The sequence below is a fragment of the Rattus norvegicus genome, chromosome 19 (genome assembly GCF_021556685.1).
Source record: "Rattus norvegicus strain SHRSP/BbbUtx chromosome 19, alternate assembly SHRSP_T2T, whole genome shotgun sequence".
NCBI lineage: Eukaryota > Metazoa > Chordata > Mammalia > Rodentia > Muridae > Rattus > Rattus norvegicus.
The window spans coordinates 62,625,391-62,653,115 of NC_141552.1; the positions used below are offsets into that span (position 1 = coordinate 62,625,391).

At 53.7% G+C, this 27,725-nt stretch overlaps 1 protein-coding gene across 7 annotated transcripts; it reads left to right on the forward strand.

The window, feature by feature from the left end:
• The first annotated feature begins 13 nt into the window (after positions 1–13).
• Necab2 (N-terminal EF-hand calcium binding protein 2) lies at positions 14–26,822 on the forward strand. Of its 7 annotated transcripts, NM_133415.2 has the most exon segments (13): positions 415–575; positions 3,310–3,334; positions 5,342–5,450; positions 7,457–7,482; positions 7,613–7,710; positions 17,422–17,558; positions 20,013–20,131; positions 20,260–20,339; positions 22,581–22,634; positions 23,093–23,205; positions 25,030–25,107; positions 25,888–25,979; positions 26,337–26,819. In NM_133415.2, coding segments are annotated over 13 exon segments (1,059 nt in total). In that variant the 5' UTR covers positions 415–476; the 3' UTR covers positions 26,366–26,819.
• The last annotated feature ends 903 nt before the right edge of the window (positions 26,823–27,725 follow it).

Below are 27,725 nucleotides of genomic sequence, written 5' to 3' on the forward strand. Positions count from 1 at the left end.
AGGGGGAGGGGACCGGGGGTCAGCGAGACCCTGGCAGGGACAGAGGCACAATCCCGGGGGCCGCCACCCTCCTCCACACCCGCCCTCAGCCCCGAAACGAAGCTATTCCCCTCTGCGACCGTGCCTGGGTCCGGTCGCCGGGCCCCGCGCCCCCGCGGGCAGTCCCCTGCCTCCGCTCTTGGCCGGCAGGGTGGGGGTGGCGGGCGCGGAGCACGTGGCTCGGGGTCCGGGGAGCCCCCCCACCCCCCGGCACTGGCGGTCCCCGCGGTGTCCGGGCCGCGGGGCCGGCGGCGGGAGTGGCGCGCGCGGGCGGGCGCGGGCAGGGGGCGCGCGGGGGCGCGGCCGGGCGGGGGTCGGCGGGCGAGATGTGTGAGCGGGCGGCGCGCCTGTGCAGGGCCGGCGCGCACAGGCTGCTCCGGGAGCCGCCGCCGCAGGGCCGCGCGCTGGGCGGGCTGCTGCGCTGGGTGGGCGCCAGGATGGGGGAACCCCGCGCACCGCTCGTCCCCGACATCCCCGCCGCGGACCCCGACCCCGGGCCCGCCGCACCGCGAGGGGGCACAGCCGTCATCCTGGACGTGAGTACGCGCGGGACCCTCCGCCGAGCACGGCTGGGTGCCTGTCCGCACCCGGGACCCAAGGACCCTCTCCACTATCCGCTCTCTGCCCGTTCCCACATCCCTGCATCCTATCTATGGCTGAGACCCTCCTTGGCGAGGGCACCCCCCCAGCAAATCCCCAACTCTCATTGCCGCTGAGGCTCCTGTCCCCCAGCCCAGACCGTACGGTCCTCTCCATCCCTGCCTCCACTTTATGTCATCTCCACATCCCATAGCTGGGACCCCTTCTTCCTGCCGGGACATCCCCTCCGAGCCCCCAACTCCGCCGGGACCGTATGACCCTCACCTCCGTTCTCTTCCTCCGCTTTCTTGCATCCCCATGTCCCATAGCCTGAGACCCTCCTCCGCGTGGGGACCTCGAGCGCGAGCCCTCCCACCCCCCAGGCCCCCATCGCGGCTGAGGCTTGGGTCCGCACCCGGACGGAGGACCCTCTCCTCAGTCGCCTCTCTCCACGTTCCCGCTTCCACTAATTCCATAGCACGGGCCCACCTTACTCCCCTCGCATGGCGGCTGGGTCGTAGGTCCTCCTGGAACCCGCACGACCCTCTAGATCTCCCTTCACATTCCCGCACCCCTGTATCCAATAGCCTAGTCCCCCAGAGCTGTCGTAAGTCTGGCCACGATACCCCTCTTCGGGTCCTAACCAAACCCTCCCTTGAGTCTCTGCGATTGGGACAAGAGCGCGGCACCGCCAGCCCCCTCCTCTCGATCCCGGATTCTTCCCTGATCTGATACTTCTGAGACCAGCGCCACACACAGCCCTGAACCACTGCTGCTCTCTTCTCCGCGGAGGAAGTTGAGCTTCCTGCTGTGCCACTTTGAGAGCGAAGCCCCTTCCCCACCTCCTCTCTTTCCATAGAATCAAAATCATTGCCTGGACCTAGGGGTCCTCACCCCCAGCTCCACCTTGAGCAGCGCCCTTCACTCTCTTCTGTTCTTTCCTCCTGACTCTTGGACCCCAGACTCACTCCTCACCCGACCTAGTTCCTCATGCACCCCCACCCCCACACCCCCCACACCCCACACCACCGCTCTCCCACCCCCACCCCCGCAGAGTGGAGTGACATACAGGCAGGAGAAGGTTGGTGGTTCGTGGAGGGGCTTCTGGGGGATGGGACTGGTCCCAGGGAGTGCCTGCATATGTTATGGGGTTCTGAGAGGATTTGGGGGTAGTTTTGGGTGTGTGCGTGAGTTCACGTGTGTGTGCCACACACCCCTACAAGTGTCATGGAACTAGAAATCCTATCCCCACTTTACTTCCCTTGCTAGATCTCAGAACCTGTGGGTGTGTCTGGGCAGGAGGGCTTTGGAAATGGGTGTTTTAGTGCTGCCTTGGGAACTCACAAGCAAGAGATGCATGTCGCACACACACACACACACACACACACACACAGAGAGAGAGAGAGAGAGAGAGAGAGAGAGAGAGAGAGAGAGAGAGAGAGAGAGGTGCACACACACACAGCAGGATCCAGGCAGAGTCCAGAGTAGAGGTGGCAGCTTGCCCTCTTCCAGAAAAGCCTTGTTCAGCCCCTCCCTCTGCACTTGCTCCTGTGCTGACCGAGCCTCTTTCTGTCCCTGTGAGGTGGGATATGGAGTAGAGAGAAAGTGTCACTCAATTTACCTGGTGTCATTTGGGGCCACATCAACCGAGTCGGTTTCGACAGCCAGGCCTCTTGAGGTCAAGGGGTACCCAGAGAGCACACAGTAGTTCCCTTATCCAGTTGCTTGTGGGCTGCAGGTGAGCAGAGCCATCTGTTTTTTGTCTGACTTAGCAGGTCCCTGACAGAGCTCCCAGACAGAGTCTGGGAAAACCTGTGGAGCTGGAGGACCGGGACATGCCCAGGGACCATCTCAGACCTTACAGTGCTGGGACACCAGCCCCTAGGGTATTAAAAGGCAATTCTGATTCAGTGGCCCAGGGTTGGACATCAAATCTTTTTTTATGAGTTGGGAGGTCTAGCAGACCCCTTGGTCTACCTGCCTGGGTTATGGTCTGGGCTGAGCAGCTTTTGGAATTGCCTTGCAATTATTAGAACAGCCTAATGGCCCTGGGCACCCAGCACCCGCCATGAACTGACTTTAAGGGATTCAAATGTCAGCAAAGCAGCAGGTCCCAGGTTAGGAGTGTTTCCCCGTCCCATCTCTGCTAGTTGCAACCAGAACATCCCTGCCTGCCTCTCCCCCATCCCATAATGACGCCATGCTTCTCGTGGGCTGATCTTGTCACCAGGTTTCAAGATCACCTCCTTCAGAAGGAACCCAGGCAAGCCAGAGCAAGGGGAGGTGGGTCCTGAAAATGGTGGGAAGGCTTGGAGCTCCCGTGGCCTTCCGAGCACGGCTGGGTGCAGCTGTGCGCTCAGCATTGGAGGAGTCTAGGGGGATGAGTGTGCGTACACCTGCAGAGATGCATGTGGGGGTGTGTGAGTGTGTAGCACGAGTGTGTGTGTCTGTCAGCAGCCGTGGGCAGGCTGGCGGCGCGGTGGGAAGAGGGATTGATAGCTTATGGAGGATGGGGAGGGCCTCTGCCTGCTGCAGTCTCTCCAACCTGGGTCCCAGCCTGGAGGTCTCCTGGGGAAGTTTGGGCTTCACCCAAGCTGTTCCTGGGAGAGGGATCTCAAGCTGGGTTACGAGGCTGCTCAGGGCACCTGCCCAGACTCATCTCAGGACTGACTCCAGCCCTCCTCTCTCCAGATTTTCCGCCGTGCGGATAAAAACGGTGAGTTTCCTTCTAGGTGCTTCGTTGCCCGCACTCTCCCTGTCCTGGTGCTTCATGGGAAACAGCTAGGGGTGGGAACATGGACGACTATGGACCTGAGGGTGAAGAGTGCAAGAAATCCAGAGGCTAAGTGCTGTCACTGCTCTGTGCCTCGGTTTCCCCTTCTGTAAGCTGACGTGGTAACAGCTGTCCTGTGTTGCCCTGAGCTTTGGGGTGAGGTAAAGAGATGTACGTGGGTGACCTACAACACTGCAGAAGAGAACCCTTGCCTGTCACCTGCCCTGAGGCCCTTCCCAAGTGGGTTTTAATTCAAGGTGGCTCCGGCCTTGTCCACCTCCTCTGCCCTTCCTAGGAGCTGTTGTTAACTGTCCCACGTGGTTGTGGGTTGGGATGGAGCTCTTTGGGATCTGGAAGGACAGGGGGACAGGCTTGGGCTAGGATCATTATAGAGGAGTGTTGCCCTCTTGGGCCTGTCCCAGGGATGGTATGCATCTTCCCAGGCCTTGGGGACCACCTGCAGATTCCACACACAACACAGGGATGTAGGGTACCAAAGGTGTGGTAGCACTGTGCAGAGCCTATACTACCCAGGGAAAGAGGCCTGGCCCCTGCCCCCCACACAGGTCACAGGAGTGTCAGCTTGGAGCCTTAGACTGCACCCTCCTGACCCCCACCACTCCCACAGGTTGGGTGATTGAACTTGTCTTCTCCGTGAGGCCATTGTGCCCAAAGCACAGGAGGGCCTCTGTGCCAATGCATACATCTGCCAATGTATGCAAGATGCCTTCCATTATGAGAACAAGGCTGAGTGTCTCTGGGAGGCTCTCATGATTGACTAGCTTGGATGTGGTAGACACGGGGTAGCTAATCCCCAAGGGAAGGCTAGTGTGAGAGGCCTGGGTATCACCCTCAAAGACTGGCATTGTTGTTCAGCAGAGGGTGAGGACCAGCCAGCCCTTCCATCCAAGGATGTGAGGCTCACAGGTTCCTGCTATTTGAAAGGTCATTGCTGCAGGCTGGGCTCCTGCTCATTAGTAGCACCACCTGCAAACAGCCCCACTTGGGTCATTGGCAGAGGTGATGAAACTGCAGGACAACTTGTCTTCTCTAATTGGACCAGAGGCCAAGTGGAGGATATTTTCCTCTTAATAGCTCATCTGTGCTCATTAGGCCTGTGACTAGCACCCAAGGTAAATGTCAGAGGATCTGCAGGCCCTGTCTTCCAGCTTCCTGTTCTCTCTGGGTACAGAGGACACTGAGGTACCATCCATGATAAGCAGGTGGAAACAGTCAAGAGGGAAGCCTGGCCTGGTGTTAGCACACCCCATGCTGTGCCCGGGACAGACATGACTAATCAATTACAGCACACATTCATTGAATCTAGCATTGGCTTCAGCTTTTCCATGCAGCCCAGCTACGCCATGAAATATGGAGCCACTGACTACCCCTCACCCAAAAGGTGGGGGACTGTGCTGTTACCTACCATGTGGCACAAAGTCCTGCTCTAGGGTAGGTTGAAGGTCTGAGCTCAGCCTGCTGTTGCCTTGAGGAAGGACGGAATAGAAGGACTATCTTCAGACTGCTTCAGAGCTGGGACCTGGGGCTTGGATTGAGCATGATCCCTGATAGGCTAGTGGTATCAGGTTAAGCATGTTGCTTAAATAATGTCTATGTAAGGGGGCTGGGGATTTAGCTCAGTGGTAGAGCGCTTACCTAGGAAGCGCAAGGCCCTGGGTTCGGTCCCCAGCTCCGAAAAAAAGAACCAAAAAAAAAAAAAAATAATGTCTATGTCAGATGACTGAGGGGAGAGCAGAAGGGGTGATTGCCTGATAGAGCATGAAGGTATCTGCTCCCCAGAAACCAGTTGTCTCCGATGGTTTGGGATTACCTGTCAGTAGGCCTCAGGCTGACAACAGGGAGTTTGTCAGCTGAGGACAGGCTGTAGGCTACCATGCGCTCTCTTCTCTGAGACAAGCAGTCACTTGTTTCCTTGCCTGTCCATTGCAGACGACGGGAAACTGTCCCTTGAGGAATTTCAACTGTTCTTCGCGGATGGCGTCCTCAATGAGAAGGAGCTGGAGGGCCTCTTCCACACCATTGATTCAGACAACACCAAGTGAGCCTGGGCTACTGTGGGGCACCCTGGGATGTGTGGGCTCCTCCCTTCTTCACAGTGCCAAGGTCCTGTTTAAGGGCAAGAGGCCTAGAACTCCCCTGACTCAATAATTCAAAAGTCAGACTTACTTGATCCTCGCTGCCAAGCTGCCTGAGCCCCGTGTGTGTGTATGTGTGTGTGTGTCCCACAAAGTTTGTCTTTTCTGAGCCACCTTGGCCAAACGGGGAGAGACCCTGGGCCTGCTGCAGTATACGCAGGACTGATGGGAAGTTGGCTGTGGCCCTGCCTGCTATCTCTCCATTCAGTTCTAATCCCAGCGTGACCTCAGACACCGCTTTCCCTGTGAACCACCATCCCAAACCACCCTACAGTGTCTATGAATCCCAACTCTAGCCTGAACTCCACTTCTGTCTTTTTTTTTTTTTTTTTTTTTTCTGGAGCTGGGGACTGAACCCAGGGCCTTGAGCTTGCTAGACAAGCGCTCTGCCACTGAGCTAAATCCCCAACCCCTGTGAATTCCACTTCTGACCTTGGAACAAAATGAACTTGTTTCTGTAACCCACTAAGAACTTGGACCTGTGACTCAGCCTCCCAGGACACCTGGCGTCCAGAGCCAGCATAAGTGTGCAGTGTCCTTCACTCATCTTTGTCTGATGCCCCTGAATTCTGCCTGGGTGGGCAACAGCCACCTGGTCACCTTCCTCTGCCCCACTGAGGTGCTGAGGACTAAAGTTTCTAGGGGCGCTAGGGCAGGTGGGATCACTTGGGGGGCCCAGAGCCTAGCGGTGATGTAGGTACATGGTTACTACCGGGCCACTTTGCAGTTTGCTTGTAAAGTGGTAGCCAGGAACTGAGGCTGGAGACCTGACAGGGTGTAATTTTCTGAGGATGTCTTTTGGTTCTCATAGTAGAGCAGGGCTCTCTGTGTCCAGGCCATCTGAGGTCTTAGCTTCTCTGCAGCCTCTTGGGCACACATTCTTGGGATGCAGAGGCAAGCGGACCTCTGAGTTCAAGGCCAGCCTGAGTGAGTTCCAGGACAGCCAGGGCTACACAGAGAAACCCTGTCTCAAAAAACAAACAAACAAACAAACAAACAAACAAAAAGATCCAAAGAGGTTGCCCTGAAGGATGGGGTGGGGTTGGGGGATCTATCCCTATAGGGAAGGTCACAATTCTGAAGACATTCTGGATTCTTGACTCCAGTATTCCCTGAAGTAGACATAAGAAGCAACATTTCCGGTTGTCTGAGGCACTCCAAGGCAGTCGCCGGCCTTGGAATCTACAGACAACCTTTTCTCAGATGGGCATGGCATCTACCAAAAGCAGTCCTGAGCCAGGGTAGAGGCTAGGCCCAGAGAGGAGGCATCAGACCCCACACAGACCCTGCTGGTCCCTCTGCTGCAGCTTCTGGTGCTGATGCCTTCACGCACCTCCCCAGATCTGAGCAAGGACCAGCTCCTTCCCTGCTTTAGTCTAACAAGTGAAGTTCAGGGCTAGAATAGAGGCTGACCCAGAGCCCCAAGAGTCCTAGGAGGGGCAGTAGTATTGTTTTGACAACTTTTGATAGTCACAGCCCACCCTGCAGCCCTTTCCCGTCTCCCAGGCTCAGCCCTTGACTAGTCCCAGCTACTCAAGATACGGCCCACAGGCTCTGAGAGAAACCTTGTGCCTTCAGGTATGGTGGCATAGGTCTGTGGCCACAACACTCAAGATGCTGAGGCAGGGGGATCATGAGAGTTCCAGGTCAGCCTGGATTGCAGAATATAACCTTGTCTCCAAATGAGGAAAGAAAACAGAACGTGCTGGGCAGGACAGGTGGCTTGCCCCCTCCTCTACCTTCCTCTTCTACCTTCCAGGAAGTGGGCTCGCATCAGTGCTTAAGATGTGGGAGGGGGGAGCAATTGTTTTAAGGACTGCATAGAGGGTCAGAAGCAGGCCTGCTGACTCCCTCTCTCTCTTTCTCTGTCTCTCTCCTTTATTCCCTCCCTCCCTCACTCCCTCCAAAGCCATGTGGACACAAAGGAATTGTGTGGTAGGTACCTGGAACAACAGTAGCCAGAGGAGGGCAGAGCAGTTTGGGCCTAGGTGGGGCTGGTGGGAGGGCCCCAGGGAGAGGGATGGAATCCTCTGTGACCCCTGACCTTTGCAACCTCCTTCCTCAGATTACTTTGTGGAACACATGGGAGACTATGAAGATGTCCTGGCCTCCCTCGAGACTTTGAACCACTCAGTCCTGAAGGCTATGGGCTACACCAAGAAGGTCAGTGGGTGTGGGTAGTGCCTTCGGGAAGCTAAGACCTGAGCGCCTGTGTATTCTAGATTTTTCTGGTCATTGGTGTTCAAGGGTGTCTGGATGTGTGGGGACAAATGTTGACCTAGGGCTCGCTGAGGAGTGGAGATAAGCCACGTTCTGAAAGGAGCACCTTGGTGGATAGCCCTGTCTGTAGGCTGTGCATCAGAGTGTGAGGGCCTTTCCCAGGGTCAAGGCTGGTCCTGGAGTGGAAACCTTGTGAAGCAGGAGTCCCCGAGTGATTGGTTCCTTGAGGCACAGAACAGACCTAAGGACCCGGAATCAGAGATTGAAGGTTTATGTATCTGAACTTGACCCAGGAGTGTGATATTGTCTCCTAAGTGGCTGACCCATGTGCAGTAGAACACTTAGCTGGTCTGGCCAGTGACCAGGTTGAAGGATTATAGTGTCACTTTCTTCGCCTGTGAAGCAGGAGCATCCTTATTCTCGGCCTTGAAGGAACTGAAGGAAGAGGGTCCTCTAAGCTGCTGAGAGCAGTACTGTGTGTAGGTCAATCACAGCTCCCTCAGCTTCTCACACAGCCTGTGCCATACCCTGTCCACAGCGGGCTGGAGGGCTCCTTCTTGATGTGCACCCAAATGTTGCTGAGTTTCAACCCCCCTACACACACACACACACACACACACACACACACAAACGCAGAGACACACACACAAACACAAAGACAGATAGACAGATAGACACACCCACACAGACACACAGACACACAGAGACAGACACATACACACAGACATACACACACAGATCCACACTACAGACAGACACACAGACAGACACACACGTAGAGACACAGAGATAGACACATACACACAGACAGACACACATAGACACACACTACAGACACACACAGACACACACAGATCCACACTACAGACAGACACACACACACAGATCCACACTACAGACACAGACAGACACACAGATCCACACTACAGACACAGACAGACACACAGATCCACACTACAGACAGACAGACACACACTCACGCATACAGAAACACAAAGACACACAAAGACAGATAGACACACACATACAGACACACAGACACACACAGAGACAGACAGACACATACACACAGACACACACACTACAGACACACATTACAGACACACAGACACACACAGACTGCCACTGTGGCATTGGGCTTTCTGTTTGTGAGTATTTAAGACACTGTAAGAGCGCCTCAGGAAGGCTGTTCATTGTGACAGTTTTACTGACAGCCCCAGTGTCCCTGGTGGCTGGAGCATTAGTGGGGTGTTCCAGGCAGGGGTATCGGCCTGCTCTGCTGCTGCTGGCTGTGAGAGGAGGGGAAGATGGGTTGCGCAGCAAGCCCCTCCTCGACCTCTTCCTCCCATGGAGCAGAGCTGTGAGGCAGTAATGAGGCCTTGGGCCCTCCTTACAGTGGTCTGCCTGCTCTTTGATCATGGCTCACAGGAAGAAGAGGGGCTGAACTCCTCCCAGGAGGCTCAGCACAGCCTTAGCTGTGGGCACACGTGGCCTCAGGTGGTCATGGCGGTCCTGATGATGCAGGAGCCGAGTATTTCTTTTTTTGTTCGGTATCTCCTCGATGGCTTGTTCGTAGAAAGGCAGCTCGCTGGTGATCTTTAATGCTTCCTTTGTGTGCTGGCTGTTTTTTATGTCAATTTGACATAAGCGAGAGTCCTCCCAGTTGGTCCCAGTTGAGAAGATTCCCCCCCACAGATTGGCCTGTGGTGTTTTCTTGATTGATAGTTGATATGAGAAAGCCAGGCTCACGTTGGGGGGTGCGATCCCTGGGCTGGTGGCCTTAGATGCTTGCTTAGAAAGCCGGCTTGGGGTGCTAGCCAGTGAGCGGCACTCCTCCATGGCCTGGCCGCAGCATTAGCTCTTGGGTGTCTGCCCTGACTTCTGTCAGTGGACAGTAATGTGGAAGTGAAAGCTGAAAGAAACCCTTTCTTCTCCAAGTTGCTTTTGGTCACAGGGTTTCTGCACAGCAAGAGACACCCTAACTAAGGCATCTTTCGGTCCCTGAGTGGTAGCTGAGTGTCTCGATTTCCATTGCAGAGGTCCCGTCCCCGTTAGCTGGGTTAGTCTCCTTCATGCTGGCTAGCTTCAGCTCCTCTGGTGCCCGTGGTTCACGTGACATATTCTCCAGAAACTAACGCATCACAATGACGCTAGACCCCAGCTTTTCAAGTACATCTCTCCAGCATCTCTATGCTAATTGCAATATTAATGCCAGCTCTTATTTTAGAAGCCTCCTCAGTTCAGCCTATGCCAAAAAAAAAAAAAAATGTTTTTGCCTTCCCCCTTTGTTCTGTCTTGTCTTGGGCGATGGTGAGGAATATGTTCAAATGCCTGTGGGTTTTTTTTTTGTTTTGTTTTGTTTTGTTTTGTTTTGTTTTGTTTTGGTTGTTGTTGTTGGTTTGTTTGGTTTTTTTTTTTTTTTTTTTTTTTTTTTTTGTGATCTGATGACTTCGCCTCAGCCATCGATGGGTGGATTCTATTTTTAGATTCCCTTGTATTGAATAGTCCACGCTCCGCGATGCACTCTCATCAGAGCGTCATCCTTTATCAATCCCTCACTCGGCTCCATCACCCACGGAGGGCCTTCTCTTTGCATTGGAGCTGAGATGGGATAATGGCCCGGGTAGCTGACCGTACAGCTGGACATCTTCTGTATGAGTCACCTTCCCTGACACATGTGGAAGTGGGTTTTTGTCTTCTACTAAAACACAAAAACGTATCCGGAACTCCTGGGTCAAGGGACTGACTGAAAGGGTAGGGACTCTTACTTTATTGTGTGCCTGGAGTCTACAGGACCTTGAATCCCCTGGAATGGAGTCCCAGATGGTTGTGAGCCACCATTGGGTGCCGGGAATTAAACCCTAGGTCTTTTGTTGAAGCTCTTAAGCAATGAGCCATTTCTGCAGCCCTGGTCACAGGTCACACCCTGGTCACAGCCAACCCTAAGTTAACCATTTCCTTTTCGGTGTGTTCCCCTTTCTCTTTAACAAGCCTGGACACATTGTTTGCTTTCGTGATCAGTTATACACGGCGTGTTCTTATGATTCTTTTCAAAAGTCTAAACTGTTGTTTGACGGACAGACACTTTCTGTAGAGAAAAACAACAAAGTCCTTAGGCATTTGCGAGGTCGGGGCTGTCACAGTTTGAGAGCACTTTAGGAATGGCCCATTTCTAAATTTCTCTAAGATTTGAACCCTCCCTCCTCCTCCTCTCCCTTCCTCTGGCCCTTCATCCTTCCTTCCCTTCTTCCTCTTTCTTTCTTTCTCTTTTCCTTCCTTCCTTTTCTTTTCCTTTTTCTTATTCAAGACAGGGTTTCTTTGTGTAGCCCTGGCTGTCCCAGAACTCTCCTTGTAGACCAGGCTAGCCTCAAATTCAGAGATCCACCTGCCTCTGCTTCTGCCTTCCAAGTGCTGAGATGGAAGGCATGCGTGGGCCGCCATGCCTACCTCTTCCTTTTCTTTCATGTCGTTTGTTGACCCGGGATCTTATTGTGTAGACCAGGCTGACCTCTAACTTACCATCCCTCTGCCTCAGCTTCTTCAGTCCTGGGAGTATAAGTGTGTGCCACTTCCAGTGCTTCTGAGGGTGCTGACTGTTTTAATAAGCCGTTTCTCATAGCCAGCCCCACACACTTATTTAATATGCGTGTTATGTTTTCTTTTTTTTTTTTTTTTTGGAGCTGGGGACCGAACCCAGGGCCTTGCGCTTCCTAGGTAAGCGCTCTACCACTGAGCTAAATCCCCAGCCCCGCGTGTTATGTTTTCTAATTTCTTTGTGCTTCTTCTTCTAATTCCTGCCTTCTGTTGGCTTGGGTTCATGGTCATGACCGGTCTTTTTTTTCCCTCGTGAGAATGAAATGCTTTGGTTAGAATAGGAAATTTTGAAATATAAACCATTGACCTTTGGTTCCCGGCCACCACAGATGGTCTTTGTCCCCAGCATTTTCTGAACCATCTCTCGAATTCACTGGACCATGATAAAGGCAGGTGACCAGCAGGCTTCCTCCCCCATCGTGTCTTGTGTGGACCCGTCTTTTGGCCGCCTGACACTGTCACAGGACCTTGAGAGGGACATTTGGAGACTATGGGACATCAGACCTGAAAATAGATGTTGTGTCTTTGTTGGGAAATGCATGCAGCTGAAACGTACTCTTTAAGAGGACAAAGCTGGTCTCCCCTGCACGGTAGAGTGACGCCTCCGAGATGTCACTGCCGGCTTTGGAACTGTGTGCCTGTGTGTATCTGGGAGCCCTGCACCAGTACGTGCGCCTGCGTGTGTGTGTGTGTGTGTGTGTGTGTGTGTGTGTGTGTGTGTCTGCTTCTCTTTCCACAACCGTGGGTCCTGGGGATTGAACTCAGGTTGTCAGAATTGGCTGCAAGTGCCTTTGCCCACTGAGCCAGCTCGCGGCCCCTTTCCCCTGTTTATGGTTTTTCTAGTGCATCTTTCTTGTTGAACAGCAGAGAGCTGACTTTTCACACTAAATAGTATCTTATCACTTAATTATTGGTTTTCTCTGTATACTTTCATCTATTTTGTTTGATGCATTTAGACTTTTATCGTATTTTTTTTAATTATACCGAATCTTAGGTGTTCAGTAAAGCAGAGTTCAGAATACAAACTGTGAAGTGTCAGGTTCAGGCCACTGTTCACGCAGAACCTTGAACATGGAGAAGGTTCTGGTGGATGATATTGGCAACTTTTTAACGTGCGATTCTTTAATTTCTTTAAATGTTTTACTATAAGTGCTGTCAGAGGCCAGAAGAGGGTGTCAGGTCCCTTGGAACCAGAACTACAGAGGGATGTGAAGCACCGTGTAGGTGCTAGAAATCACGCCTGTGTTGTCTGAAGAGCAGCGATCTTAACCACTGAGCCGTCTCTCCAGATGCAATATTTTTAATATGCGGTCAGAAAATCTTTATTTGCTGCCTTTTACCGAATATTTTAACACTGTCCCTGCAATTTTTAAGAGTGTCCATTTATTTATATTTATTTTTAAAGATTTATTTATTTAAACTATATGAGTACACTGTAGCTGTCCTCAGACACACCCGAAGAGGGCATCAGATCTCATTACAGATGGTTGTGAGCCACCATGTGGGTGCTGGGAATTGAACTCAGGACCTCAGGAAGAGCAGTCAGTGCTCTTAACCACTGAGCCCTCTCTCCAGCCCTATTTATTTTATTTTCTGGCAGGGTCTCACCTCAAACCCCTACACAGCCTTGAACTCACAGAGATCCTCCTGCCTCTGCTCCCAGGTACTGGGATTATAGGTGTGTCTTAGTTAGGGTTTCTATTGCTATGATGAAACACCATGGCCAAAAGCAAGCTGGGGAGAAAAGGGTTCATTCATCTTACATTTCCACATCAATGGAGGAAGTCAGGACAGGAACTCAAGCAGGGCAGGAACCTGGAGGCAGGAGCTGATGTAGGGGCCATGGAGGGCTGCCACTCACTGGCTTGCTCCTTGTGCCTTCCTCAGCCTGCTTGCTTAAGGAACCCAGGACCAGCAGCCCAGGGGTGACAATGCCCACGCTGGGCTGGGCCCTCCCCCGTCAAATAAGAAAATGCCCTACAGTCTTGTCTGCAGCCTGATATCTTATGGAGGCTGAGGTCACCTCCTCTCAGATGGCTGTAGCCTGTGTCAAGTTGAGGTAGACGTATGGAGTACACAGCGTGTGCTACCATGCCTGACTGAGAATGTCTCCTTAAAAACTGCTACTTGGATTTACTAATTTTTCATTTATGACTGGGCACATTAGTTGCTTTTTATAAATATGGGGGTTGGGGATTTAGCTCAGTGGTAGAGCGCTTGCCTAGCAAGCACAAGGCCCTGGGTTCAGTCCCCAGCTCCGAAAAGAAAAGAAAAAAAAATATGGCCATATATATGTATATGTATATATATATCATAAAATACATATCATACCATGGCTGTCACAGATCTGCCCACTCCTTCCCATAGCCTTCAGGGGCAGCGATCAGGCATGGAGGGTCACTGAACTAAAGAATATGAACAGAAGGCAGGAGAGATGGCTCAGTGGTTACAGATGCTGGCTGCTCGGTCCAGAGGACCTGAGTTCAGTTCCCTGCTCACACCCCCTTCTAACTCCCGCCTTCTCTTCTGGCCTCCACAGCCACCTGCAGACACATAAAAATAAAAAAAGTCTTAAGAAGAATGCCCACAGGTCAGATGTAGTGATGCACACCTGCCATTTTAGCTACTCCCCAGGCTGAGGCAGGAGGATTGTTAGGAGTTCCAAGACAGCCAGAGACCCTGACTCAAAGAAAGAATATGAGGAGTTGGAACCTCTTGATACCCAGCCTGCCTGCTTTATGACAGCTGGGTCCCTGTCCCCAAGGTTAGCAAGGCTCACAGCAGCCTCCCCTTCAGCCCTAAAGGATGTAACAACAGCCTGGCCACACTGCGCCCTTGGTCTCCTTATCTCTCCTCGCGTTTTCTCATTTAAGCTCGAGCGTCCTGGCGGTATTGCAGCTGGCCCTGTCTGCCTGATTGAGTGAGATTGCAGAACCTTCTGCTCCGGCTTCTCTCTGCACAGCCTTTGCCGCTCTGATGGGGAGCGCCCCGGCTGCCGCTTGTTTAATCAGCTCCGGAACGGTGCCTGCACCCAGGGGACTGTAGATGCCTTTCTTCATAACGAATGCTCCGGCTCGGCTGACGGGTCTTGTTCTTCCTCGGCTCCAGGCTTTCTTTACCTCTTTCACACTCTTCTTTCTTGACGGTCGGCTCTACTTCATTGATTACAGCTTAGAGGATAAAAAAAAAAAAAAAAAAAAAAAAAAAAAAAAAAAAAAAAGAACTTCATTTTTATCTTATCCAGTGGCTTCTGAAGCCAGGTGTGGTGACTTACACATTTACTCCCAGCATTTGGGCAGCGGAGGCAAGTGGACCTTTGAGTTCATGGCCAGCCTGGTTTGCATAGTAAGTGCAGGCTAGCCTGGGCTACACAGTGAGAACCTGTCTCAAAACACAGACACACACACACACACACACACACACACACACACACACACACACACACACACACACACACACACACGTGCGCGACATGGATCAGCAGTTAAGAGTGCTTGCTACTTTCCAGATCACTGGGACTCCTAGCAGCTGTGTTAGGCTGCTCTGGATTACCTATAACACCAACTTCAATATATCTGGTCTCTGCAGACACCCTCATACACAAGAACACACACACACACATGCACACACGCAAGCACGCATGTACCCATGCACATACACACATGCATGCACACATGCACACACACACACACACACGCATGCACCCACACGCACACACACGCATGCATGCACACACACACGCACACACACGCATGCATGCACACATGCACACATACAAGAAACGTCTCTGGAAACATGTTCCGTCCTATTCCTAGGCCATTAAAAACATTTCCTGTTCACTTTGGGAATTCTGAGATGGGAAAGATAGAATCTCAGTAGTTTATTGGCTTAATCTGGTCATCGAGATGGCTCAGCTGGTCAGGAAACTTACTGCCAAACCTAAGGACCTGAGTTCAATCCCCAGGACCCACATGGTAAAGGGAGAGAACAGATTTCCACAGACTGTCCTCTGACCGCCACACATGCATCATGGCACATGCACTCACATACACGCACACATGTAAAGAAATAAACAAGGGAACTGTTAATGGCTAACAGGTTTCCTTCTTTACCTCTGAAGCCACTGCTCACCTACAGCTCCTCTCTTAGGGGATATTTCCCTGTGGCTCAAGCATGGATGTTAGGGCAGATTCTCAATGGCTGCCTGTAGAGCCATCTGGAAAATCTGAGTGTTCCACAGGGCTCTGGGTGCCTTCTGCAAGTGGCTTTGTCCCAAGGCATGTGGACAGCCTTCCTGACCTTTCTACTGTGGAGCTGCTCTCTTGGCTCTTGGTGGAGGAGAAAAGGGTGATGTCTCTGTCAGTTCCCCCGGAAGGTGGCCTTGCTTTGGAATTCACAGTTAGTGCAGTTAGTGACTGCCTTGTCAGGCACTGGTCTGGTTGTCGTGAACATACTTCCCACTCCTGTTCTGTCCAGAGCCCGCCTTTCTCCTGTGGGTTTAGGGGTTGTTGATGGTGGTGGTGGTTTTTACTGTCTTCTGTCACCATGCTCATCTGGAGGAATTCAGTTGTCAGAGTCCATTGCTCTCTAGGCCATGGGTGGCCAGTTTGTTAGAAAGACAGCTAGAAGATGCTTATATCTCGGGCTAAGATGTCTTCTCCGCCTGGGTGTGCCCACAGTGGCCCGGAGCCAGGCCTCGGGACAGAATGTCCGCCTTCGTGTACCCTTTGCTGTGCCGCCCCCCACGCCTCATTCCTCGGGCCCTCTGTCTCCCTTCATGTTTCCCAATGTGTAATTATTGCTAATTAATTCCCAGTCAGAGTGATGGATAGTTTAATTTGCTTTCCTTGAGAGCCTTGCTTTTCCCTGCTTTGCCAGGGACTGGGCATTGGTCCAGTGTGCAGAGGGAGGGGCGGCTCCAGAGGGGGACGTCTCAGCGGTTGAGATCCAGCACCTCTCCCCAGTGCTGATTACCTCTGCACCCCATTGATGATAAGAAGTCAAGCTTCTCCCACCTTCTCTGCAACCTTCTGCAGAGGCAGGAATCGCAACAAGGGACGTCGGTTCCGGTCTTGTCAGGAGAGGCTCTACTATGCCCCAAATGCCAGAGCGTGCAGGAAAACCCCTCACCCTCCTCTCTCCAGAGCTTGCTCTTCACCGTGTGCACCTGCCCGCCTCTCCGCTCTGTCCCCTACTCCTGAGCACATGCTTTGGGGATTTCCTGGGGAGCCATTTAGCCCTCTTGCCTATATAATTCTCCTCAGTGAGTTGTCTGAATAGCAGCATGGAGACTCAGGGGCACAAAGACTTTTTTCTTGTAGAAGAAGGAAGGGAGCAGAGGTCATCTCTCCTGGTGCTTTCTGCTTACTGCGGCAACTAAAACACCACCATCTGTGATTGATGGCGTCATTACCATCTCCCTAACCATCATCACCACTACCATCATCATCATCACCACCACCACCACCATCATCACCAGCATCACCACCATCATCACCAGCATCACCACCATCATCACCACCACTATCATCATCATCATCACCACCACCACCATCATCACCAGCATCACCATCATCATCACCAGCATCACCACCACCACCATCATCACCAGCATCACCATCATCATCACCATCATCACTAACACCACCATCATCACCAGCATCACCAACACCACCATCATCACCAGCATCACCATCCCCAGCATCTCCCTTGCTATTTTCGCCATCATCAGTCCACTAACACCTCTGTCACCATAACTATCCCTGTCACACTGCTACCACTTTTATCCCTGCAGCTACAGCTTACTGTCTGCCCTCTGGTCACCAGGGGGTAAGATGTAAGATAGTACCCACAGCTCTCTAGACTTGCAGAGGTGATCCAAATGAAACAGTTAGGTCCACCTTTGGCCTCTGGAGGTGGGGACCTTGCTTGGTGTACCCTGCAGCTTCCGGGATGCAGGAGAAAGTACAGGGTCCCACTGTGCCACTTGAGAGACATCGGCCCCAAGGCGTGCCCAGCCGCTGAGCTAACTCACACCCAGGTTCTCTCCCGATGCCCCAGGTGTATGAAGGTGGGAACAACGTGGACCAGTTTGTGACCCGCTTCCTTCTGAAGGAGACGGCCAATCAGATCCAGTCGCTGCTCAGCTCTGTGGAAAGCGCCGTGGAAGCCATCGAAGAACAGACCAGCCAGATCCGGTGTGTGCGTGGGACCTGTTGGGGTACTCACAGCAGCCTGACTTGTTGTACCCCCTCAGATCTGGGTGCACAAGTTGCTGCACCTCTCCATGTGTTTCCCCAATTTCTCTGACTGCAATCTGAGGACAAACTTAGGACCTAGCACCTGAGTCACGAGGCTTACGTGGGACAGGATGTGCTTAGGAGAACGTCCGGTATGGGATGTGAACTCCTGAGAGCTGCAGATCTTACCACAGTTCTTGTTCACGTAACAATGTCCTTCTGAACGCTGGGAACCAGTTTGGGGAGTGGGATCCGGCTGCAGGTTGGAAACACAAATGCCACCTTTCTGAGGGAAGCGTCTTCTTGTCAGGAACCCTGTGAGTCTCCAAGGGCTCCCTTGCTACCTGGAGAGACTGAGGGAGCTATTGAAGGCAGGGCAAACATACTGAAGGAGACTCTGGAGAGGTTTGGAGTGCACGGTGTTGCTCTTTTGGTCTCCAGGTATGCTGGCAAGCACCCAGAGGTTTCTCATGGCCACCGTGGGTGCAGTGTGCCCAGGCTGGGTCACTTCAGTCTTTCTAGCTGAGAGGGGTCTGCTCAGCTTTGAGCCCTCCCAACCCTCACTCCATGCTGCCTATAGCTAACTGAGCACACTCCTGCTCGGAGCAGTCAAGGAGAAACGGGACCCACACACAGCTGGGCAGTTGTCAGGAAGCCCAAAGTCATGGCCTTGGCTTTCTCTGGGTACAACCTCAGTGTACCTGGCAGAGTCGCAGTGCCACCAGGATGTTCTTTTTGCTGTGGGGTAGGGTTTGAACGAGTGAAGTTTGGTCAGTGAGGCCCTCCATCAGGCAGGATTGTGAGGGGCCTCTTTTTTTTTTTTTAAAGATTTATTCATTTATTATATATAAGCACACTGTAGCTGTCTTCAGACACACCAGAAGAGGGCGTTAGATCCCATTACAGATGGTTGTGAGCCACCATGTGGTTGCTGGGATTTGAACTCAGGGCCTCTGGAAGAGCAGTCGGGTGCTCTTAACCGCTGAGCCGTCTCTCCAGCCCGTGAGGGGCCTCTTAATGATGCCGTTGCCAAATGTTTGCCCTCAGCACCTGGAAAAAATGGTTCACGATTCTGCCTATGTGAGCAGCCTTACGATCCTGAGCCCCCAGTGTCACCAGCCACCGTCCGAGGAACAGATGACTTCCCCTTTATTGACTTGTTATTATCATCTTAATCAAGCTCACCCCTTTTCTCCTGCTGCGGATAGATAGCAGCCTTGGGCAATTTTCCTGGCTGCCTTCCTACGCTGCATGGCTACATCCGTGGTTCTACTCGCCTGTCCCCACTGGGAGGGGATAACCCTGGGGTGTCAGTGGAAGGAGTGGGTGGTGTGTCTTGATGGGAAATCTGTTCCACGCCCACAGACACCTCATGCTGGCCCACATATCAACACTTTTGGCTTCAGGCCCTGAGTTCCCCAGGGGAGGCTACCGTGTGTCCCCACCCCAGAGCAACTCCCAAGGGTGCTGCGTTCCAGGAAAAGCTTTTATGCAGACTCTGCTGCCTGAGCGGCCTCCCACTCGACCTTTCATGGTCCGAGGGACACTGCATTTGTTGCTGGTTTGTACAGATTTGGTGATTCACAGCTCAAAGCCTCCACTCGCCTTGTCTCGCTGAGGGAGCTGAGCCTGCTTCCTCGGCATGGGAGAAAGACTTGTTAAGCTTTCAGGGGTCAACAGGAGACAGATTTCAAAATGTGCTAAAGGGTTCAGAGGCGGAGTGTGGGGGTGTCACCCACACACCCTGTTGATTGGTAAGTCTTAGTTGGTTTTGCAAGGCTCCCTTTGTGCATAAGGAACTGGCTGTTCACCCTGCAGTTTTGGAGACCCTGCTGGGTGGCAGTCACCGTGCTAGGGGCACAGCATGCCTGTTGAGTCTTGTGCATGGATGTGTGGGTAAGAAAGATGAAGCTCAAGCCAGGCTCCGTTTTGTCTTGCTACCTTGTTTGGGGGTGGGGGTCTTACCGACACAAAACTAGGTCTTCCATCCATAGCACAGTGGCCTCTACTGAGATAGGAAGGGGGGAAGATACACGGTGTCTCCTCAGCCTGGGCTCAGCCTGTGGCTGGAAGCTATGAACTGTGAGGTCTGCCAGATAGATGCTCAGCTTTACCTCAGCTATGGAAATGAGCCTGAGGGGCACAGGGGCCTGGCCTCTAGAGTCTGGCACCGAGCTATGCCGCAGCTGACCATATGGCCTTGGTCAAGTCATCTGCCTCGTGGATGGTTTTTCCTCCTCTGAGAAAATGAAGGCCCCTCTGCCCATCCCGCCAACGTGGGGTTATAGGGTAGGTCCGGGCACATTTCAGGATACAGTCAATGCTTTGTAAGTGCCCAGTGAAGGCAGTAGAGGTGGCCTTGGTCACACGGGTGCCCTCATCAACATTCTGTTTCTCCTTCATGCACTGCAGACAGGACTACTGCAAACCTAGTCATGGCGTCAACGAGAGCCGCTACGGAGGACCCACTCCTCCCTACATCCCCAACCACAAGCTTGTGGTCCCGGAACCAGTGAAGAGCCTGCCTGTGGGTAAGAGAGCATGGGTGGGCACTGCCCTCCAAAGGGATCCAAGTAATCTGCACCGGGGTCTAGTCTAGGGGCTGGGGCTCCGCCCCCTCAGGATGGCCCCGCCCACCTCCAGGGTCTCTCTTTCTCAGCCATAGGGGAGCCAAAGGAGGAGGGGCTGGAGGTCCAGATAAGCCGGTTGGCAGAGCTGATTGGGAGACTGGAGAGCAAGGTAGGCCTGCCCCACCCCGGTCTCACCTTTCTCCCAGCCCTATCCACTTTAGAGTTTGCTGGGAAGCTTAGACGCCCTGGTGGGTTGCTGGTTGTAAGGATCAGACTGGGATCATGGTCCTGGCGGTGGGAGGGCAGGCCGCAGAGAGTAACCCAGGCACAGATAACCGCGGGGGGCCTGTGCTACGGATGTTTCCAAGAACGCTGGCTCCAAGACCAGAGGTGAAAAGCAGGTGCCAGTGGGAGCCCAGGGACGGTGGTCCAGGGCAGATTCCAAACAGGAAACTGCTGACGACTTAATACAGCATGGGAGTGTGGAGCAGACCAGCATTTACAGAGACGTTTCTACTACGGACAGTGTGTGACCCACAATGCTCTCAAAGGGGCTTGTAGATAAGTAGGCTCAGAGGTTCCTCTGTTGGAGCTGGGTTTCTGCTGTTTGGCTTTGAGTTCGTAGCTTGCCCTCTCTGAACCTGAAAGTTCTGCTTTGGTGACTGGGGAGACAGATCAGTGTCCCTCGCCAAAGGCACTGGCAGCTCAAGTTAGAGCCTGCTGTCGCAGTTAGCGTCTAACATTAGCCCCGTTAGCACTGATAGTCACCCTTTATCAAATTCCCCACACATGTGCGCGCAGGACTCCCACGCACCTGCCTACGCCGAGCGACAGGTGTGTCAGAGCCCTGAGATTGAGGTAACATGTCTTGTCTTTTCTGTATTTCTTTGGCAATGAGCTCGGGTACTTAGCGGGGCTCGGGTGTTCATTCTGAGCAACTCATGGGCGGGGCTTCTCACTGGAAGGCCGTCTGATGGGAGGAGAGGCGATATTGCCAGCTGCAGGGCTGTGGCTGAAGCGAGGGTCACCCCTCCCACGCCTCTTTTAAGGCTGCTGCCCCGGGTGAGAGCGGCGCGCGGTGGGGACCTTGTGCCCGGTTGTCATAACAACTCAGTGGGGGCCCCAGGAGGGAGGTGCTTTGAAGCTTATTTTTAGTACCCCGGTCGCCCTAACAACGAGGCTTGCTGGTAACCAGGAGCACCTAGGCGTCCTGGAGATGGGGAGGGGTCCTGCGAGGTCTCTGGTTGACCTAAGAACAAGCACTGGCCAATTCCAGCCAGCTTCAGGCTCTGCCCCCACGTGGCCAAGCACCGCCTCCAACTGTGCCTGCCAGGCAGTGGGTGGATCTGGGTACTGCTGGGTTCTCCATCTGATTGTGGAGAGGCCAAAGGGTTCCTGATAGGGCCCCAGCCTTCCAGGAGCCGCCCGTGTGTGCCTATTAAGTGACAGAAACAAACCTAAACCCGCAATCACATCTTGTCCACTGGGCACGATCTTGAGATGTGTGGACATCAGTCAAGGCTGCGGATGTGACTCAGGGGCAGGCCCTTGTTCAAACGTTTGAGAACCACCAGCCCACCTGCCGCTTTTTAAACAATGGATGAGCCTCTCGCATGCACCATGCCGGTTGGCAGAGTAGACAGGCATGGGGGCTGTGGTTGTTGGGTACCCACATTGAAGGAAGAAGAATGGATCTCTCCAGGTGGGGAAAAGATATGGTTTAAACCCAGACCCTAATGCTTAGCCCACTTGGGGAACTTTGCGGCCCTGGGTTCTGTGCTATGACATGATGATGATTGTATATCAAGCGTGTGCTCGGGCGCCAGGTACTGGTGACCCGCAGAGCTGCAGTGGTTTCTGTGTTCAGCAGAATCAGGCAGCAGCTGGCTCCGGGAAGCTGAGAAATAGATGTGGAAAGATTTTGGTTCAGGGCTTTGGGGAGGCGGCGTGCGGGCCACTCTGGGTAGACCATGGGTTTATGGGGAACCTGAAGTCACTGCTAGGGGTGATGTATGTGAGTTAGGGGATCTTAGGGCTCTTATGAAATCATGGTAAAAACAATGTCCTGATTTGGGGGCCCCCCGGGGCCCGTTACTAAGATTTCCCTGCCCCAGCTACATACCCCAAGTTTACTGGGGCCCATCTTTTGTCTCTGAATCTCCCAGTGCTTCAGAGGCCTGGACCATAAGGGCCTCTCTGCCAATTCCCTGAGTCTGGGGTCTCCTCTGAGGCTTCTCTATGCATGGGAGCTAAGTAGCCTGCCCACTAGGACTGGCCCAGGGAACCCCTGGCACACTTGGGCAGGGGCTGTAACTCTCGGGGTGCATGGTACCCCATATCCAGAGTGCAGTCTTGGGAGCCTTCCTGGAGGCAGCCTGAGTCCCAGGCATGAATCGCTGTTTTGTTCCAGACCCTCTCGTTTGACCTGCAGCAGCGCCTCTCGGATGAAGAAGGCACCAACATGGTGAGCCCCTCTCCACCCTTCTCCTCTGACCTGTTCCTTCAGCTCTCTGAGGAGTGTGGGTAGCTCCATGTCTCTGGTCACCCTCTCTGCTCACCCTTCCCCAAGGGGCATGGTGACAGAAGGTAGAGGACTCTGATTGAAAAAACATTTGGCCTGGCTCAGAACAAGGATCTGGCCTGTTCAGTCATCATGCTGCATTTGTCAGAAAGGCAGCCTACTGGCCTTGGGCTGTGCCTCTTGCTGGGGCTCCCTGCAGTCTTCTTACTGCCCTGTTGGTGGGGGCCCCACAGGGACTTTACCCATTGGGACCTGTCTCCTTTAGCTGATTTTCACATGTAAGAATAAAAAGTGTAGTGGGTTTATTTTGACCTCTCCGAAGCAAGGTCCGGGATTGGGATGATGCCCTTGTGGCTGGGGAAGGGCGTGGCACACGTGTTCACGGCCACTCTGGCTTACAGTACCTGCAGCTGGTCCGGCAGGAGATGGCCGTGTGCCCTGAGCAGCTGGGCGAGTTCTTGGATTCCCTGAGACAGTACCTTCGGAGCACTGCTGAAGAAAGGAACTGCTTCCAGTAAGTAAAGAGCTTCCTGCCGGGGCTTGGTGGGGAGAGGGAGACGCCATAGCCCCCAGGAGAGGTGTCTTCTAGACTGCAGGTCACCTGCCTTAAGGCAGAGCAGGGGACTGTGGTCACCAGTGAGGGGTCTGCACATTGCCAATATCAAGAAAGGGTGACGATGGTTTGACTGGACAGAGGAATGGGTAGATGGCCTAAGGAAGGTGCCAGAGGCTGTGTGTTGGAATGGCGTCATCGGGAGCCAGGTCGGTCCTGTCTCCTGTGTAAAGATAGACCGATAAGTAGCAGGGCCACAGGGAGAAGCCACACATGCGAGGAGGAGAGCCCTGGTTTGACTGAGGATGAGGGTTCTTTAAGGAAGAGAGAGAAGGGGACTCCACCCTGTACTCCCTGCACTCCTTGTTCCTTACCTGGGCCCTCTGGGTTCTGTTGCCCCTCCCCCCCAGTCCTTCTTGAAGGATGGGATCCTGGGATACATCAGTGTGCAAGATTTCCTCCTATTGTGTCTCCATACCCAAGCCTGCCCTGCTGTGTCTTCCCTTCATGAGAAGCCATCACCAGCCAGGCAAAGGTAGTCACCTGGCTGGCAGTCATCATTCTGTGGGGCCATACTTAAGGACCCAGTTGTTGATGGGAACCTTTGCTGTGCCTAGAGAGAGACCAGAGCAGGCACCCCCATCCACTCAAGAACCCCGGGCTCTACACGTGATTCTAGGCCAGTGCATAACGAGCCAACAATGGGGCAACAGTCAAGTTCCCTCACAGTCTTCACCCTAAAAAGAGTCCCAGCTTGAGGGGCTCAGGTGCACTTCTGCCACATGTGGGAAAGAGGCATCCAGGTGCCAGGAGGAGCTGGTGGGGACAGGGACTCTACCAGAGGCCACATGGTCACACCACTGCCGCAGACCCCTCTGAGATAGTGACATCCCTGGGATGCAGGTCATTCAGTCTGGGACAATACCTCCCGGAGCTGCAGGTTCCTCTTCTCAACCCAGGTATTTTGTGTGTAAACATCCCTCTGTGTAGATATGCATGTGTGTGTGTGTGTAGGTCAGAGGTCAGTTGGGGAGTTGTTCCTGAGATAAGTGAGTACCCAGCTTGTGTGTGTGTGTATGTATGTGTACATTATGTACCAGGGGTTGGGATGGGATGTTTGTGAGGTCTCAGGATGCTGTTGTGATGGAATCCCATAACTAAAAGCAACTTGGGAAGGAAAGGGTTTATTTCAGTTGCACTTCAGATCGCTATTCATCAGGAAAGGGAGTGGAGCAGGAACACAGAGGCGGGAGCTGCTGCGGAGGCCATGGAGGGATGCTGCTTACTGGCTTGTTCCCCCATGGCTTGCTCAGCCTGCTTTCTTATAGAACCCAGGACCACCAGGCTAGGGATGACTCCACCCTTAGTGGGCTGGGCTCTCCCTCCTTTCAGATGACTCTAGCTTATGTCACACTGCAAGGTCAGAGGACACGTCCAGGAGTTGGTTCTGTCCTCGGCTGTGTAGGTCTGGGAATCAAACTCAGGCCATCGGACTGTTTCAGTCTCCTTCACCTGCTGAGCCATCTTCCTGCCCTCAACACCATTTTCTCCAGGTTGAACTTGGGTCTCAGTCATGTGCCGACTGAACCATCAAACAAACGCATCTAAAAACCCTGCTCTCCTTGTGGACCGTGGTGCTGCTCCTGGAGACCTGGAGTCACAGTGGTCTCTGATGTCTCCGGCTCCCATTGCCCTGTAGAGGACCAGCGGGAAGAGAGGGTAAGGGCTGTGGTGTGCGATGGGTCGTCACTGCCAGCCACACATGTGCTTGTCACTTCCCTGCAGTGTGGCCGCGGTGAGGATGGCAGATGGGCTAACCTTCGTCATCTACGAGTTCTGGGAGACAGAGGAGGAGTGGAAGAGGTTGGTGCAGCCCTGTTCCTACCCCATGCCAGGGGGTGGAGCTGTGGTAAGGTGGGGCTGACTGTCTCTAGGCTCCTGTTTCTTGACACTGAGGACAGTGAAGAGCCCCAGCTTCCGTTTGCAGAGGCTTCCAGGCAAGCATCCTTTCCTGGCCAGCTTTTGTCTTTCACCCAGAGTCGGTCTGGTTCTAAGACCCTGACCCTTCATAGGAGCTGTACATGTAAATCTCTGCTCTGAGGACTGATTCAGTTTCCCTGCCTACGTCATCAGGTGCTGGGTCCTGGAGCCTTGCTGCCAGTAAAGCTGCTGGGTGTCATGGGGCTAGCCTAGCCACAGGGCTATGGCGCTGGTTTAGAGCACCCCAGCCCAGGCACCTCGCTGATCTCCTCAGACGGAGCCACAGTACTGCAGAAGTTTCTAGTTTCCCGTGTACAGCCCTAACATACAACAAGGGCAGAGGGGGTCACTTCTGTCCCTGTTCTTCCCTGCAGTGAATATTCGGGGCCGTAAGACTACGGAACTGGGTACTTTTGGGGAGGAGTGAACACAGAGGGCTGGCTCTCAGACACAACGGCTGTCCCCTGCTGCAGCTAACGGGAAAGGTCAGGGCTACAGGTCTAATCCTGTTCCCATGGACAGGCTAGCGGCTTCCTGGATGGATGGTCACAGCCTCTCTCCCAGTGCAGGACTAGACCTGGGCCCACACCTAAAGCACGCTCCCCTCATCCCTACCTCCAAGAGCCCTCCCTCCCCGGACTAATCTGTGCTCCTGACTTGCAGGCACCTGCAGAGCCCTGTGTGCAAGGCCTTCCGACATGTCAAGGTTGACACACTGAGCCAGCCTGAGGCACTCTCCCAGATCTCCGTGCCAGGTAGAGGACGAGGGACAGAACGCATGGGGGTGGGGTGCCCCACATCTTCAACACCAGTCTCAGAGAAGGGCTTCCCAGGCCTACAGGGACTGCTTGCTTGCCGCTATCAGGAATCCTGGTCCAGATGCCGGCTCTCTGACCCAAAGCTTGGTGTGTGTAGACAGGGATACCAGTGGGTACCCATGGGAGCTCACCCGAGAAGCTCACTGCAGACCTCCCTCTAGGGCCCGAGTGAGCAGCCTCGGGTCACAAAAGCCTGGTCTGGAGTACTCCCCACAGCCATTCCAGCCTCCAGGGAAGTGGCCCTGACCCCCATAAGCCCAACCACTGACCACCATTTCTCTCCCCTGCTTACAGCTGCCTGGTGCACCTCCGGCCGAGACTGACCCCTCCCAGTTAAGAAGTCCTACTGCTAGTCCCATGACCCTTCTTGTAAAGGCCAATACCCTTTTCTAGATACTTTGGTAAACAGCTGTCTTTTCAATATACGTATATATCAAAGGACTTGTATTTCCCCTGCTGTGGCACAGAGGAAGCCCATCCCCTGGCGTCCCCACACCTGACTCCACCTGGCAGACTACTCTTGCAACGATCCTGGCACGCTAGTAGGGGTGGCTTCCCCACCCCAGCCAGCTTCTGGCATCCCTGATTCTTAATAGCTGAGGCCCAGCAGGGCCCACCTCAGGTGGACAGGCCTGCTCCTCTACATCTGTCCTCTTTGATGGCCCTCTACCTAGTAGGAGCTATGACCCTGTAGTACCCAATCTAGGCTTGGGTAGAGCCCAGGTCCCCAGCACCACACTAGGCCCACAGCCACCAAATAAAGTCTGGTTAGGAACAGTGTGTGCCATGTCTCTGTCCCTTTCCCAGCTGAAGGCAGCTGGAGGCGGGTAGCTGGGAATGCCACTGTGGGCAACACAGAGCCAAGGTGGTTCCTGGCTCTCCCTTAGCCTCAGCTGTGCTTTGGGATAGGTATCCGGACAAGTGACTTTGGTGGACCCTGGGCTACCTCAACTGTAGCAGCCACAGGAAGGGTGCTGTGGCCCTGGTTGGGTCATTCACAGGTTGGCAGCACAGGGCATTAACAGAAGGAGGGTTCTCCACAGATGGGCCCTCAGCCTAAACTGAAGCATGGCTACCACAGTAGGACTTAGAACTGGCCTCCTCCCAGGAGCCCGGGTCAGAGGCCACCACCCACCTCGCTTACCTGTCTGTCAGGGACTCTCCAAAAGTTCCTGTGCTTATGGTGCCGTTTGGCAGGTCAGGGCTGGACAGTCCACTCTGCTTCCTCTCCTGCTCAGCAGGAAAGACTGTCACAGAAGCCTTGGCCATTAAGGAGAGCAGCAGATCTCCTTCTGGTTAGGAGAGAATTGGGGGGAAGAGAAGGGCACTGCCTCTGCTGGGGAGTGGCAGGACTGCTACTATGCCTTTCACCCCTACCAACGTCTACCACCCATAAAACCCTCTATCCTCCCACTGCATACCTGGAGCTTGTGTCCCCTGCTCGCTCAAAGGTTCCACCCAGTCAGCTGCCAGCCACTCAAACCACTCCAACACACCCACCCCTAGGGAGAGTACAGCAGACTCAGATCCCAGCTTCTGGCTCTAACTGGAGTATCCCACACCAGCCTTGAAGAATCAGAGGCTTCCTGCAGAAAGTGGGTCGCAAAGCCACCCTGTGATGGTTGGGAATTACCTAGCTCAGCCCAGGGAAGGTCCCTGCTGGCACCTCAGCCCGGGTAAATG